Below are 15,700 nucleotides of genomic sequence, written 5' to 3'. Positions count from 1 at the left end.
GTCAAGTCAAGTCAAGTCAAGTCAATTCAATTCAAGTCAAGTCAAGTCAAGTCAAGTCAAGTCAAGTCAAGTCAAGTCAAGTCAAGTCAATTCAAGTCAAGTCAAGTCAAGTCAAGTCAAGTCAAGTCAAGTCAATTCAATTCAATTCAATTCAATTCAAGTCAAGTCAAGTCAAGTCAAGTAAATTCAAGCCAAGTCAAGTAAATTTAAGTCAAGTCAATTCAAGTCATCAAAACAAGTCAAGTCAATTCAAGTCAAGTCAAGTCCAGCCAAGTCAACCAGAGTCAATTCAAGTCATCAAAACAAGTCAAGTCAAATCAAGTCAAGTTAAATTAAGTAAATTCAAGTCAAGTCAAGTCATCAAAATAAGTCAAGTCATCAAAACAAGTCAAGTAAATTCACTTCACCTAAATTCAAGTAAAGTCAAGTCAATTCCCTTCACTTCAAGTCAAGTCAAGTCATCAAAACAAGTCAAGTCATCAAAACAAGTCAAGTCATCAAGACAAGTCAAGCCAAGTAATCAAAACAAGTCAAGTCAAGTCAAGTCTTATAACAATGCAATTTGCAATCATTTATTGCACAGCTGTCTGGAATACTTGATATCTGATTGGCAAGTAGCGTCATTCCAAGGTAGGTTATTCCGAGATAACAACCGCTAAAGAAAACAGACTCATCCTGGAACTTCCAATCAGCTGACCATCAGTGAATACGTTCAAATCCATAAACTTACATCCACATTCATTTGTATTTACTAGTCTGTCACACCACAGTTTTGGACAGTTTGTTGCCAGCTTGTGAATGAATCATATGTATGTTAGTGTATTCTTCATTCAACCAGTTTCTTTTCTGTCAGCTTTGCATTTTTGACGTTTTGGTGCCATCTTGTGACTGAATAAGGGGTCTTTCACATATCACACCTTTTGCCCACACAAATTTGTTATTTTCAATGGAACATTTTGAGAATCTTATGTGTTAAGTGTTTTTAAATATATTTATAAATCACATTCACTACAGCAAAGTCCACAAGCAGCATCAGTGTGTTAAATCAGAGTAAAGCTGCTCTGCAAAGTAAAGCTGAGTAATGAGCAGAAAACACCACATTCTCAGGCCTGTGAAGACATGGATTGTACAATTGAGTTTATTTGGCTGAAAAAAGAGTTTGAGTTTGGCTGGACTAGAATGAAACGCAGAGGAGAAAAGTCTCAAAGGAATTCTGTGGGTTTGACAAAACTAAATCCAAGAGCCTTCTTCTGCAACAAGACTCTTAGTCATGCGCTTCTGTCTCTGGCGGATGGATTAAGTCGAGACTGAAGGGATGTCTGTATATTTCGGGGCTTCATGCTGGTTAATCTCTGATACTGTACATCAGGCAATGTCACACAGTTCAGCCTGGAGAGGGAAACTCAGAAGAGTGCTGATAACACGGTAATGAAGGACGGAGAGGACAATCGCAAAATACCAGAGCAGAGGAATTATAAGGCGATTGTAATTTTGTCAGTTTTATATAATTAAGTATAGCATTTTAATTTAATTTAATTTAATTTAATTTAATTTAATTTAATTTAATTTAATTTAATTTAATTTAATTTAATTTAATTTAATTATTTTTTTTACAATAAGCAACATATTCGTGTTTTTTCAATGCTTTGTCTTAATGTGACTGATTAATTAAAAAAAATTCAATAAGTAAATTTAATTATTAATATAACTTACATCATTAATACTTCTGTATATTAACTAAGAAATTGAAAATATTTTCATTTTATTTTATATTTTAGGAAAAAAAATATCTTTATTTTACATAATTTAATTTAATTTAATTTATGTCTTTATTATAGACAAATTAAATAAATTAAATTATGTTTTTATTATACATAATAAAATAAAATAAAATAAAATAAAATAAAATAAAATAAAATAAAACAAAATAAACTAAAATAAAATAAAATAAAATAAAATAAAACAAAATAAAATAAAATAAAATAAAATAAATAAAATAAAATAAAATAAAATAAAATAAAATAAAATAAAATAAAATAAAATAAAACAAAATAAAATAAAATAAAATAAAATAAATGAAAACTTTTTTCATTCTCGAACTTTTATTTTCGGATGCGAATAATCATGATTAACTGTTTGGCAGCACTAAAATAAATATAAATTCCTTTTTTGTAATAAAATAAATGTAACTCTTTTATTTGATTAAAAAATCTATTTATATTTATTTTAGTGCTGTCAAATGATCATCGTGAAATGCTAAATAATGTTTATATTTTACAAAATAATATTTAATATACTGGTTAGCAGTTGGAAGATAAAACATAAGCTGGATAAGTTTGCGGTTCATTCCGCTGTGGCAACCACTAATGAATAATTGATTAAGTCGAAGGAAAATAAATGAATAAATGAAAAAAAATGTGTATTTTTGATAAAACATATCTGATTCAAGTGGTGATAAAACATATGAACACATGAATGCAGCATATGTTTATTTTTTGTTTAAATGTAGAGGTTTGGTTTCTTTATTTTGATATATAATGTTCAAATATTCTTAGCAGAAAATATTTTACGTGTCATCAGATTTAGATGAAAATAAAAAAGAATTCTGCTGGTGACTGGCAATTAGATCTTATTTTATTCATTTTTTTTTTTGATCTTATTTAATTTTTTTTTTATTTTATTTTTAATTTATATGTAATTTTTTTTATATCTTTATTTAAATGTATTTTTTATTTTTGTTAATTCTATATTATTTTTATTTATTTTATGTTTTATATTATGGGGCAGCGCAGTGGGTAGTGCTGTCGCCTCACAGCAAGAAAGTCGCTGGTTCAAGCCTCAGCTGGGTCAGTTGGCATTTCTGTGTGGAGTTTGCATGTTCTCCCCGTGTTGGCGTGAGTTTCCTCCGGATGCTCCGTTTTCCCCCACAGTCCAAAGACATGCGGTACAGGTGAATTGGGTAGGATAAAATTGTCCGTATTGTATGTGAGTGAATGAGTGTATGGGTGTTTCCCAGTGATGGGTTGCAGCTGGAAGGGCATCCGCTTTTATTTTATATTTTATTTAATTTTTTAATTAAATGTTTTATTTTATTAAATTTTATTTGTATTATTTTATTGTATGCAATGCAATGCAATGCAATGTAAAAAGCCATTAAAACCACTTTGTCACTACACAGACACATCAGCTCATGAGAGCCAGAAACTCACCAGCCTGAGCGACGTGAAGAACAGCTACTACAACAAAAGCAACACAGATCTTCATTTTCAGCACTGGTGGTTTGGTCCAGAGAGTAAAGGCACCTCACCTGCAACACAAACACAAAAACACAACACTTATTAGAATTACAGCACAGACATCCAAAGCCAAAGTGTGTCGACTTTGCACCACCAAACATTCACTGCAAAAATAATCCATGCTTTCCCCCTATTTCTGCCATATTTCTCAACCAAACATTCATTCATTCATTCATTTTCCTTTAACTTCCTTATTTATCAGAGGTCCCAACAGCGGAATGAACCACCAACTATTCCAGCATATGTTTTTCACACAGCGGACGCCTTTCCAGCCACAACGTAGTACTGGGAAACACCACACTCATACACTACGGCCAATTTCATTTATTCAATTCACCTGTAGCGCATGTGTTTGGACTGTGGGGGAAACCGGAGCACCCGAAGGAAACCCACACCAACACGGGGAGAACATGCAAACTCCACACAGAAATGCCAACTGGCCCAGCTGGGGCTCGAACCAGTGATGTTCTTGCTGTGAGGCGACAGTGCTAACCACTGAGCCACCGTGCAGCCTTAAATACAATTGTAATGATCTAATAAATAATTCATAACTTTTTTGAAGTAACCCAACACTATTCTGGAAAAAAACAGAGCTTGTTGTACATCTCATGACTGAATAGCACTCTACTCATCAATTTGCGCTACACTTTTGACCAGCGGTGTAAAGTGTGCGGTTTTACCATATAAACAGGCGAGTGATGTTGTCCATTTGCCAGAATTTGAATGTGTTGCTGGTTTTTTGCATTCCTTTGAGAGCAGCGGCTCTGAAGGTTAGCTGGATTTCTTCAAAGAGATTATAAGAGCATCGACGGTGTGATTTCAGCCTCCGTAAAGGATCAAAAGTCTGCGAGGGTTCGAGGGCTCGCAGGTACAGACGTGCTAATAATAGTCTGCTGGCTTTAATGCAGTTATATAAAAAGTTACATAACAGAAATAGACACACTGTAGACTCTGAATGCTGGATTCCAGATATGCTCGACGTGGAAGAGAAACATGACAATGCTTCCTTTGACTAGACTACTGGATAACCTCAGAGTGGTTTGTTCCCCTAATTTTTATCATTTAATTTAATTATTATTATTATAACTTAACTTTAACTTCAAAGAAACATGACGATGCTTCCTTTGACTAAACTAAAGGTTACCTCAGCGTGGTTTCTGGGACACTGTAGCAGGGATGTCCGAATTTGGTCCTGGAGGGTCGGTGTCCTAGAGAGTTTAGCTCTAACCTTAATTAAACACACCTGAACCAGCTAATCAAGATCTGAAGCTGCGGTCACACTGAGCTTTTCCTCCCATAGACTTCCATTCATACGCACGCGAATGCGTCAGACCGGAAACGCAAGGTCATGCGTTAAGTTTCGCAGTTCGCTGCGGTGCAGAGTTCAAGCTTGGTGAACTCTGACCTGCGAAACCGCATCACTTGACTGCGTGAGACCAATCGAGGATCAAAACAGGACCTCTCTGGACAGAAATTTAAAACATGGAGCAATCGCTTGCTTTTTTAAATGTCTAATCATCTTGTTTAGTCCCGCCCCTTTTCGCAGCGCCGTACGACAGAATTTCGTACACACAAAGCCCAGTGTGACCGTAGCTTTACTTGATATACTAGAAACTTCTTGGCACGTGTGTTGAAGCAAGTTAAAGCTAAACTCAGCAGGACATCGGCGCTCTCGGACCGAGTTTGGGCACCCCTGCATTAAAGGCTTTTTTTTCTTATTATTTTACCTTTCAAATTAAATTTAATAATTATTATAACTTTTAAAGAAACATGGCAATGTTTCATTTGACAGTGCTTTCTGGCATATTAAAGGCTTGCTTTTTCTTCTTTTTTAAAAGTTAATTTAATTTAATTATAACTTTTAAAGAAACATGACGTTTCCATTGACTAAACTATGGACTATAACCCAGAGTAGTTTCTGCACATGTAAGTGCCATCAATGGCAGTCAATACCTTACATTATTACTATAACTTCTGTTATTTAACAATAAAATGAAACTCCTTACACATTTTTACTTTATTTGATATTTTATGGTTATTTAATTTTTATTATACATGACCTTTTTTTACTTTATTATTTTATTTTACTTTAGTAACTTATATATTTTAACAAAAACAAATAATTTATATTAGGCCTTTTTGTTTATTGTCTTCATTTTATTATATATTTTTTTATTTATTTATTATTTATTATATATATATATATATATATATATATATATATATATATATATATATATATATATATATATATATATATATATATATATATATATATATATATATATATATATATATAATTTTTTAAATAATAATAATTATAATAATAACACAAATAATTTGTATATTATATATTTACATGTTTCCTTTTAAAGCACAATGAGTTGATTTTTAAATATAAACATGTAGTCCTATTTATTTATTTATTTATTTATTTATTTATTTATTTATTTATTTATTTATTTATTTATTATTTATTGTTAATTTAGTTTATCCAGTACATGCTTTATACTTTCAACACACAAAAAACTTGTATTATAAAGACAAAAAAATCAATTTCTTATATTACTCACTTTTTATTTAGTTTGTTGTTTAATTTAAAGTTTAAGCATATATCATTAATGACATTTTGTATTTTAAACATTTCAACTTTTTTGTTTAATTATCAAACTATAAGGCTTTCTTTAACTAAGCTAGTGTTTCCCAACTCTGTTCCTGGAGACACACCAACAGTACATATTTTGGATGTCTCCCTCATCTGACCCATTAACTTCAGGTTTTAGAGTCTCTTCTAATGTTCTAAATAGGTGTGTTTGATTAGGAAGAGGTTGAATGTGTACTGTTGGTGCGCCTTCAGGAACAGCGTTGGGAAACACTGAACTAAACACTTTATGTACAATAATTAAGACATAAAGTGAAGAAGTAAAATATAAACAACAACAAAAAAATTCAATGAAAAAAAAAATTATGTATTGGATCTCTTAGGCCCAATCCCAATTCTATTTTTTTTTACCCCTTCCCCTTGGCCCTTGAAACGGAGTGTTTTACCCCCTAAGAAATGGGACACCACTACAACCAACATATGTCATCTCAATCTCTTACTACATATGAGGTCGATGATCGCGACTGCTGTAGTTATTCCAGTTGCTTTATTTTTTGTTATTTATCTTCAGGAAATCATTGAAGGCAGCGATATCATGTTATCATAATGATAAAATGTGGCAATAAGATCGTAACTGTACTGTGCATTTACACCGTGGTCATATTCATCTATAAACACACCAAAAACAACATTAACATTATAGCAGACACTGTAAAAAGCTCATTCCCAGCCACTAGACATTTCTCACATGTATTCAAGTGTCATCGAGTGACCGATGTGAAAGTATGTTGTGGGACCGCTATACAGGAGTTATTATTAGGGATTATAGATAGCCAAATTTAGCTTTTTTATTTTAGCGTTTTTTTTTTAAAGCATGACGGTAAAACACGAATGCGGTTATGACTGTAGTAAAACATATGCTTGTTGTTGCAAAAATTCGTAATAATGACAAAAATGACTTATTTCTACATCTCCTGACTTCCGTGTGCAAGCTGTGCTACTGTTGTAGATGGTGTATTCTGGGAAATTTTCGTATCCCTTGGTTTAGAGTGTGGTCCTGAATCTCCGTTTCAAGGGCTATCTAGCTCTTCCCCTTAGCCCTACGCCTTCAAGCTAAAGAGAATTGGGTAAGGGGAAGGGCTAAGGGGTACAATTGTGATTGTTATTTATTTATTTATTTATTTATTTATTTATTTACTTATTTATTTATTTACTTATTTAATTATTTATTTACTCATTTATTTATTTATTTACTTATTTATTTATTTACTTATTTATTTAAATATTTATTTACTTATTTATTTACTTATTTATTTAAATATTTATTTACTTATTTATTTATTTACTTATTTATTTAATTATTTATTTACTTATTTAAATATGTATTTACTTATTTATTTATTTACTTATTTATTTAATTATTTATTTACTTATTTAAATATTTATTTACTTATTTATTTATTTACTTATTTATTTAATTATTTATTTACTTATTTAAATATTTATTTACTTTTTTATTTACTTATTTATTTATTTATTTAATTATTTATTTACTTATTTATTTATTTATTTGCTTATTTATTTATTTATTTATTTATTTACTTATTTAAATATTTATTTACTTATTTATTTACTTATTTATTTAAATATTTATTTACTTATTTATTTATTTATTTATTTATTTATTTTTGTACTTTATTTTAGTTGTCTTTTATTTCTTTTATTTTAATTTCCAAAATGAATCCTTAATGCACTTAACAAGTTTACAATGATAATAAAGCTGGTTAACAAGTTTTTAATGAATTATGATGCAATTATAATGCTTTGTTTTGTTATTTCATCTTCATTTACAAGTAGCTGCTACTGTATTTCTGTCCGCTCGCATCCTGTCCCTTTGTGCCCCCTGGTGGCATTTTCTCAAACTGCTTTTACACCTAAACGTTCATTCATTCATCTTCTTTTCGGCTAGTCCCTTTATTAATCTGGGGTCGCCACAGCGGAATGAACCGCCAACTTATCCAGCATATGTTTTGCGCAGCGGATGCCCTTCCAGTTGCAACCCACCACTGGGAAACACCCATACACTCTCATTCACACACATACACTACGGAAATTTTAGCCTACCCAATTCACCTATAGCTCATGTCTTTGGACTTGTGGAGGAAACCGGAGCTCCAATGCCAACACAGGGAAAACATGCAAACTCCACACAGAAACGCCAACTGAACCAGCTGAGGCTCGAATCAGCGACCTTCTTGCAGTGAGGTGAATGTGCTACCCACTACGCCACCATGCAGCCCTACACCTAAACACGTTTTTGTAATCCCTTTGTCCTTCAGCGGCGGCACCACACACGGCGGTAGTGGTCATTTTAAAGCATCACTCACTGCACATTAGTGTTTTACTGCACATGAAAGCAGTTTTTTTAATTATTAATATACTCCTGTATAACATTACAAATAAATCGCTCTATTTTGCACATTTTTACGTTATGCTAGTATTTTTTTTTAATCCTTTTGTATTAAATTCTCACACTGAAATGCTTTTTTTTGCCTATATTTGTCAGAGTATGTTTTCCAGCAAATAAAAGGCTGCTGTTTTTTCTTCATCTTCAGTTTTTCCATCTGTTTATTATGTGATGTATTGCTCTGTGGTGTGTTTGTTAGCTCTGCTGCTCTGCCCGAGGCGTAAGGTTTGCATCATGACCTGTCGAACATGTTTTGTGTGTTATATTGAGAGATAATGACCAGCGACTGTCAGCTCCTCATCATCTCTCCGTCTCCATCCTCTCCCATTGGGCCTGCGCAGAGGATTCTGGGAGAACGCAAAAGGTTGTTTGTCTGGGTCTTTATTTAAAATCGAATGTAAGTCAGCATGTGACGTGATAATATGGTACAGTCATAAAGCACAAGAAAATGAAGTAGTTTTACAATAAGCAACATATTTGTGTTTTTATCACTGCATTGTCTTAATGTGACCTACCAATTTTGGAAATTGTATGAGATCAATAAGTTCATTTAATTATTAATATTCATTCATTCATGTTCTATTCAGCTTAGTCCCTTTATTAATCCGGGGTCGCCACAGCAGAATGAACCGCCAACTTATCCACCACATGTTTTGCGCAGCGGATGCCCTTCCAGCTGCAACCCATCACTAGGAAACATCCATACACACTTACTCACACCCATACACTACGGACTACAAAATTCACCTATAGCGCATGTCTTTGGACTGTGGGGAAAACGAAGCACCCGGAGAAAACCCACACGAACGCAGGGAGAACATGCAAACTTCACACAAACGCCAACTGACCCAGCAGAGGCTCGAACCAGTGACCTTCTTGCTGTGAGGAGACAGCACTACCTACTGTGCCACAGCGTCGCCATTATTAGTATAATTAAAGTTATTAATATTCATTCATTTTCTTTTCAGCTTAGTCCCTTTATTTATTTTTTAACCGTGTTTTTATTAAAGTTTTTATAAACATAGTATACAAATAACATTTACCTAGATTGTTTACAATCACACACAAAAAAAGAAACAAACAGATAGAAAATAATAATTTATAGAAATTATAATAATAGATAAATAATAGTGACAGCTTTAAAAAATAATAATAAAAAAGTGGGGGGGGGGGTGAGAAAGATAAATAAATAAATAAATAAATAAATAAATGAAAAAATAAATAAATAAATAAATGAAAAGATAAATAAATAAATAAATAAATAAATAAATAAATAAATAAATGAAAAATAAATAAATAAATGAAAAATAAATAAATAAATAAATAAATGAAAAAATAAATAAATAAATAAATGAAAAGATAAATAAATAAAAAAATAAAAAAATAAATAAATGAAAAAAATAAATAAATGAAAAATAAATAAATAAATAAATAAATGAAAATAAATAAATAAATAAATGAAAAGATAAATAAATAAATAAATAAATAAATAAATAAATGAAAAAAAAGAAAAAATAAATAAATAAATAAATGAAAAAAAAGAAAAAATAATAAAGTAAATAAATAAATAAAAAGATAAATAAATAAATAAATGAAAATAAATAAATAAATAAACTCCAATATAAAAGCAATAAGTACGACAAAGACAAAGCCTCTGACAGCCTTTCAAAGATCAAGTCAGTATGTTTCAATTAATGCCCAGGTCTGTTGGAAAAAGTCTGATTTCAACTGCAAATCTGCAGTCATTTTCTCAAATATATATATATCTGTTTCAACCTCTGTGTCCATTCTGTCAAAGTAGGTTGGCGGGTCTTCATCCAGTTCTGTAATTATCTTCCTAGCTTATTATCAATAATATCAAGCAGCTATCAAGCAGAAAAAATACTGGGTGCATTGGTATGTTGTATCCTAAAACTTTTCTAATCTCCCTGTTAACCTCCTGCCAATACACTTGTATTTTGGGACATTCCCAAACTATGTGAGCATAGTCCCCCACTTCTCCACAATCTCTCCTTAGTCGCTTTATTAATCAGGGGTCACCAAGGCGGAATTAACCGCCAACTTATCCAGCACGTTTTACGAGGTGGATGCCCTTCATGCTGCAACCCATTACTGGGAAACACCCATACACTCTCATTACCACACAATGGTCAATTTAGCCAATTCACCTATAGCGCATGTGTTTGGACTGTGGGGGAAACCGGAGCACCCGGAGGAAACCCACACCAACATGGGTAAAACATGCAAACTCCACACAGAAACACCAACTAACCCAGCCGAGGCTCGAACCAGCGACCTTTTTGCTGTGAGGCGACAGTACTACCTACTGCACCACCACGCCACCCTATATGATTAATACTTTTGTATTTAATTAAAACAGTGAACACGTTTTTACTTTATTTTATATTTTAGGTACATATTTATTTCTTTATTAGACACCATTCATTTAATTTAATAATCAATAAGCAACATATTTGTGTTTTTTTCAATGCATTGTCTTAATATGACTGATTTATTAAGAAAATTGTATGACATCAATAAGTTCATTTAATTAATAATTTAATTTCAAGTATAAATACTTTATATACTATATACTATATATATACTATATATTTTTAGGTTATTTTTTATATCTTAATTTAATTTAATTTAATTTATCATTGCATTGTCTTAATGTGACCAAGTTACTTTGAAAATTGAATACGAGATCAATAAGTTAATATAATTTAATTATTAATATCATTTCAATTTTGAATTCTTCTGTATTTAATTAAAAAAGTGAACACATTTTTACCTTACTTTTTATTTTAGGTAAAATTAAATTAAATTAAATTAAATTAAATTAAATTAAATTAAATTAAATTAAATTAAATTAAATTAAATTAAATTAAATTAAATTAAATTAATGAGCAACTTATGTGTTTTTATTGCACAAAATTATTGCAAAATGTGACCATTTAATTTAGAAAGTTTTATGACATCAAAAATTAAATTACATTAATATGACCTATTAATGCTAACTATTAACTATTAATACTTCATTTTAACAATAAAAAGTACCCTTTAAACATTTTTACCTTATTTTATGTTTATTGTACATTTATTTATTATACATCATTAATGTATTTTAAATGTTTAAATTTATAAAAATATATTTAATATGATCAAAAACTTGAGGGTATAAGACATACTTTAAAGTACAATGATCTGCTATTTTAAGATGGTTATTATAAGTCATTATTTTATGTTCAATATTAATTTTAACACTTATTTAGTTTGTTTGTTTTATTTATTTAATTTTTATAAAGCATGTTCTATTTATTTATCTTTTTACTTTACTCAAAGTATGCTTTATGCTTTCATCATACAATCATTTTGCAGTTATTTGTATAAAAATCCATGCATGCATTATTAAAATTTTTTCATTAAATCACAAATTAATTGTATATAGAAAGCATAAAGCATATTTTGAATAAATTTAAATAAAATATAAATAGTGATCTAACTATACATTTAAAACACTTAAACAGTTTATTTTACTTCAATACATAAAATAAAAGAAGTATCATTAGAATTTTTATTTTATGTTTTATTTATACATGAAATATATACATTATATAGGACATAAAATCCCAACCCAGGCTCATTCTGAGAACGTAGTCCTGGGGACGTTTCTGGAGACCGCGAAATACATAGCTGGGGGTACGTACGGCTGCATTTCATTTTTTTAAGCGAACGCTGCGGGGCGGTGTGACGCCGTTCCCTTCGGCGCTTGCCGGCCGGCTCGCCTCGCCTCCGCTCGCTTCCGTGTGGAGGGCTTTCATGCTGCAACCAGTTTGTCCGGTTAGCTCTTCGTGTACTCTGGCGGACTCAAGGGGCAGAGAGGGGCTGACCACGACGATGACGATGACCGGGTTCGAGTCCGGGGCAGAGCGGTTCCAGAAATCAGGTAAGAAAACAAAAACAAAATCCAAAAAATGAAGCGAACAAGTTCGTCACAGGGTGAGAATGTGGTCAAAATCCGAAAACATGGTAAAAATCAGACGAGGGCTTTTCTTTTTCTGGACGGCTTTTGTGAATCGTCGTTGGTTGGGTTTAAGGGCCGGAGGAGGATGGGTCAGCCGATTGGCCGGTCGCACGGTCAATCATTCCGTCATCCAGGCAGACAGGCGGAAGGTCGTTCGTCAGCGGCCTCCAGCGGGTTTACGCGAGAACGGCGCGGGAAAAAGCGCGCACAGCGGCCTCTCGCGGGCTCGCGAAAACAAAAACTGCAAAAATACGTACCTCCCGGGACGTATTTCACGGTCTCCAGAAACGTCCCCGGGACTACGTTCTCAGAATGAGCCTGGGTTGCAAAATCCTGTCTTTTATGAATACAAATATTTTATTTAATGTCATGTCATGTCTATTTAATGTTTTATTTTAAAATAATCAACAAAGGCATTCAGTTATTACTCTACATTTGGAAACTGAGTTTATGGATAAACATACAGATTTTTTTTTGTTCATGAACTGACCCTCATCTCATTTTTTTCCTTACGTGCAACACAAAAGACAACAAACAGATTCACATGACTTCCATTTCAGCAACCATATGACTTCAGAAGCCTTGTAATATGGCATATGCAGTGCTTTAATGTTGCTTACTACCATTTAACATTTTTTGTACATTAATATTATAGTACGGGGCAGCACGGTGGCTCAGTTCTCACCGTGTTGGTGTGGGCATAAACTGTGTAGAACATATGCTGGATTAGTTGGCGGTTCATTCCACTGTGGCGACCCCTGATGAATAAAGGGACTAAGCTGAAGGAAAATGAATGAATAATATTATAGTAAAGTATCCCATTGTACTCTAAAGTACAAGCTAGAACCGATGTTCCTTTTGTGCTGCACTGAATAAGAAATGTGTTTTCAGCAACAACAGAGCGAGCGGATGATGAAACAGGCTTCGTTTTTTCTTTTTGGTGCTCTGTCGCTTTAAGATTAGAGCGCATCTGATAGCGCAGCAGGAAATGTAATGCGGCTCAAAGCGAGGAAAAAAATCCAAACTCAAGCCTGTGGTGGAAGGAGACAGAGTTTATTTGAGTGTTCAAGAGGATCTGCGAGTCAGTTATTCTGCTTTCTGAAAAAAGATGCTTCGTCCGCAGGTCAAACACAAGGCTTTTCCTTTCAGACCTGCAAAAACAAAGATGACAGAGGTTATTATGATTGAATCATCAGTAAAAGATGTAGCAGACTGCTCTTTAAACATATATACAGTTGAAGTAAGAATTATTAGTCCTCCTGAATTATTCCCTCCCTACAGTTTATTTTATTCCCCAATTTCTGTTTAACGGAGAGAAGATTTTTTCAACACATTTCTAAACATAATAGTTTTAATAACTCATCTCTAATAACTGATTTATTTTATTTTTGCCATAATGACAGTAAATAATATCTGACTAGATATTTTAGTATCCAGCTTAAAGTGATATTTAAAGGCTTAACTAGGTTAATTAGGTTAACTAGGCAGGTTAGGGTAATTAGGCAAGTCAATGTATAACGATGGTTTGTTCTATAAAGAGTCGAAAAATTTATATGTATTGCTTAAGGGGGCTAATAATATTATAAGTTGAAAAACTTAACCCAATATCAGAGGATTTTTTTTTTCAATTACTGGGAAATTACACCTTTTTAACCCAACTGTTGGATTTGTCCTTGTTTGACCCAATGTTGGGTTAAACTAAGCCACATTTGTTTTATAAAAGTATAGTCAGAAAGTACTTGAAGGCAAAAATAGCACCAAAATGGATAAAAACGTTCCAGAAATTCAAAATAAGGAGCAAAAAACATAAAAAATCTCCTCACAACTGCTACAATTAAAGTCAAATGTAAAATAACAAATCAGAAATGTCAATTATATTGACAAACATGAGGCGTTACGTTTATATCTGCACATGTTGCATCAGATATCTTTTGGTGCTGAAAATAACAACCAATCACCTGCAATTTTATTGAGCATATGAACGCAACAGCCAATCAGACGTTAACTTAGTCACCACTGAAAATGTTTCTTTAACAAATTCTCTCATAATATTAATAATAAAAATAATAATAATAATTCCTTTTCTAGACACTCAAGGCGCTTTACACATTGAGGGGAATCTCCTCATCCATCACCAGTGTGCAGCATCCACTTGGATGACGTGACAGCAGCCATATTGCGCAAGACCGCACACCAGCTGATTGATGGAGAGGAGACAGAGTGATGAAGCCAATTATGATATGGGGATGGTTAGGGGGCCATGATGGACAGTGGGCAACTTTGGCCAGGATGCCAGAGTTAAACCCCTACTCTTTTTCGAAGGACATCCAGGCAGTTTAACAACCACCGAGAGTCAGGAGCTCAGTTTAACATCTCACCAGAAAGACGGCGCTCACTAAGCAGTATAGAGTCTCTACCAATATACTGGTAGGACCCACACAGACTGCAGGTTGAGCTGTTGGCCTCACTAACACCAAATCCAGCAGCAACCTGGCTTTCCCATCCAGGTACTGACCAGGCGTAGCCCTGCATAGCTTCAGTGGGCGACCATGTGAGAGTTGCAGAGAGCTAGCTGCCGGTCATTTAAAGACAAGTGTGACTGAAGCAATAAGAAACGGCGGAAACATCTTTCTGTCAGGACATTGTAAAAACATCCCACATACAGTGTCAGGTGCAGATATGCAATATTAATAAAATAAATTAAAAAGATTCTTGTGTCTAGTGTCAAAACAGACTGCGCCAAAGTCAGGCTACAGAAGCCTTTAGATGAGAAGTGTAAGAAACTAATACACACAGAAGCAGCTTGAGGGTAAAAACCTGACAAATGTCTTGAAATACAATGTCAGATTAACTGACTGAAGTCTCCAATGAGGTAGGAGATTAAATAGGAAGGAAATGTGGATGATGTGTTGAGATGGTTGACGGGACACATAACTATGCAACATAACCGTTTCGTTAATGAGGAAGTAGAATGTATCAAAGGTTGTATAGTCTTCTGTTACACACTCAAAGGAATTGTTGTAAAAAACAAAATAAATGAGTGAATATAGAAGAGAGAACCCAGTCCAGGAGACTCGAAACAAGCAGAATTCCTTTATTGAGACGTGTTGGTTAATCTGCAGTCAAACAGCGTCTTCGAGAAGTCCATGTGTCTGCAGAGCCTATTGGAGGTCTGCAGTCTGCGAGTTTTATCACAAGTCTGAATTAAGACAAAGATGTCCTGTCTATATTGTCTTAGGAGGAGGGGAAATGGCTAAACATAGTATGCAAATTCAGTTTTGGAGTCAGCAGGGTAAATTGGCATATAG

General features: G+C 32.9%; 1 protein-coding gene across 1 annotated transcript in view; it reads right to left on the bottom strand.

The window, feature by feature from the left end:
• The window catches only part of cemip (cell migration inducing hyaluronidase 1), a 380,066-nt gene that overhangs the window by 190,699 nt on the left and 173,667 nt on the right, over positions 1-15,700 (bottom strand). The window contains 1 exon segment of the mRNA XM_056461019.1: positions 3,210-3,307. Within this exon segment, the coding sequence (XP_056316994.1) occupies positions 3,210-3,264 (55 nt within the window). The 5' untranslated portion in view covers positions 3,265-3,307.

The sequence above is a fragment of the Danio aesculapii genome, chromosome 7 (assembly GCF_903798145.1).
Source record: "Danio aesculapii chromosome 7, fDanAes4.1, whole genome shotgun sequence".
Taxonomy (NCBI): Eukaryota; Metazoa; Chordata; class Actinopteri; order Cypriniformes; family Danionidae; genus Danio; species Danio aesculapii.
Note: the sequence above shows the minus strand (reverse complement) of the source record. Positions and strands in the feature narration are given on the sequence as shown.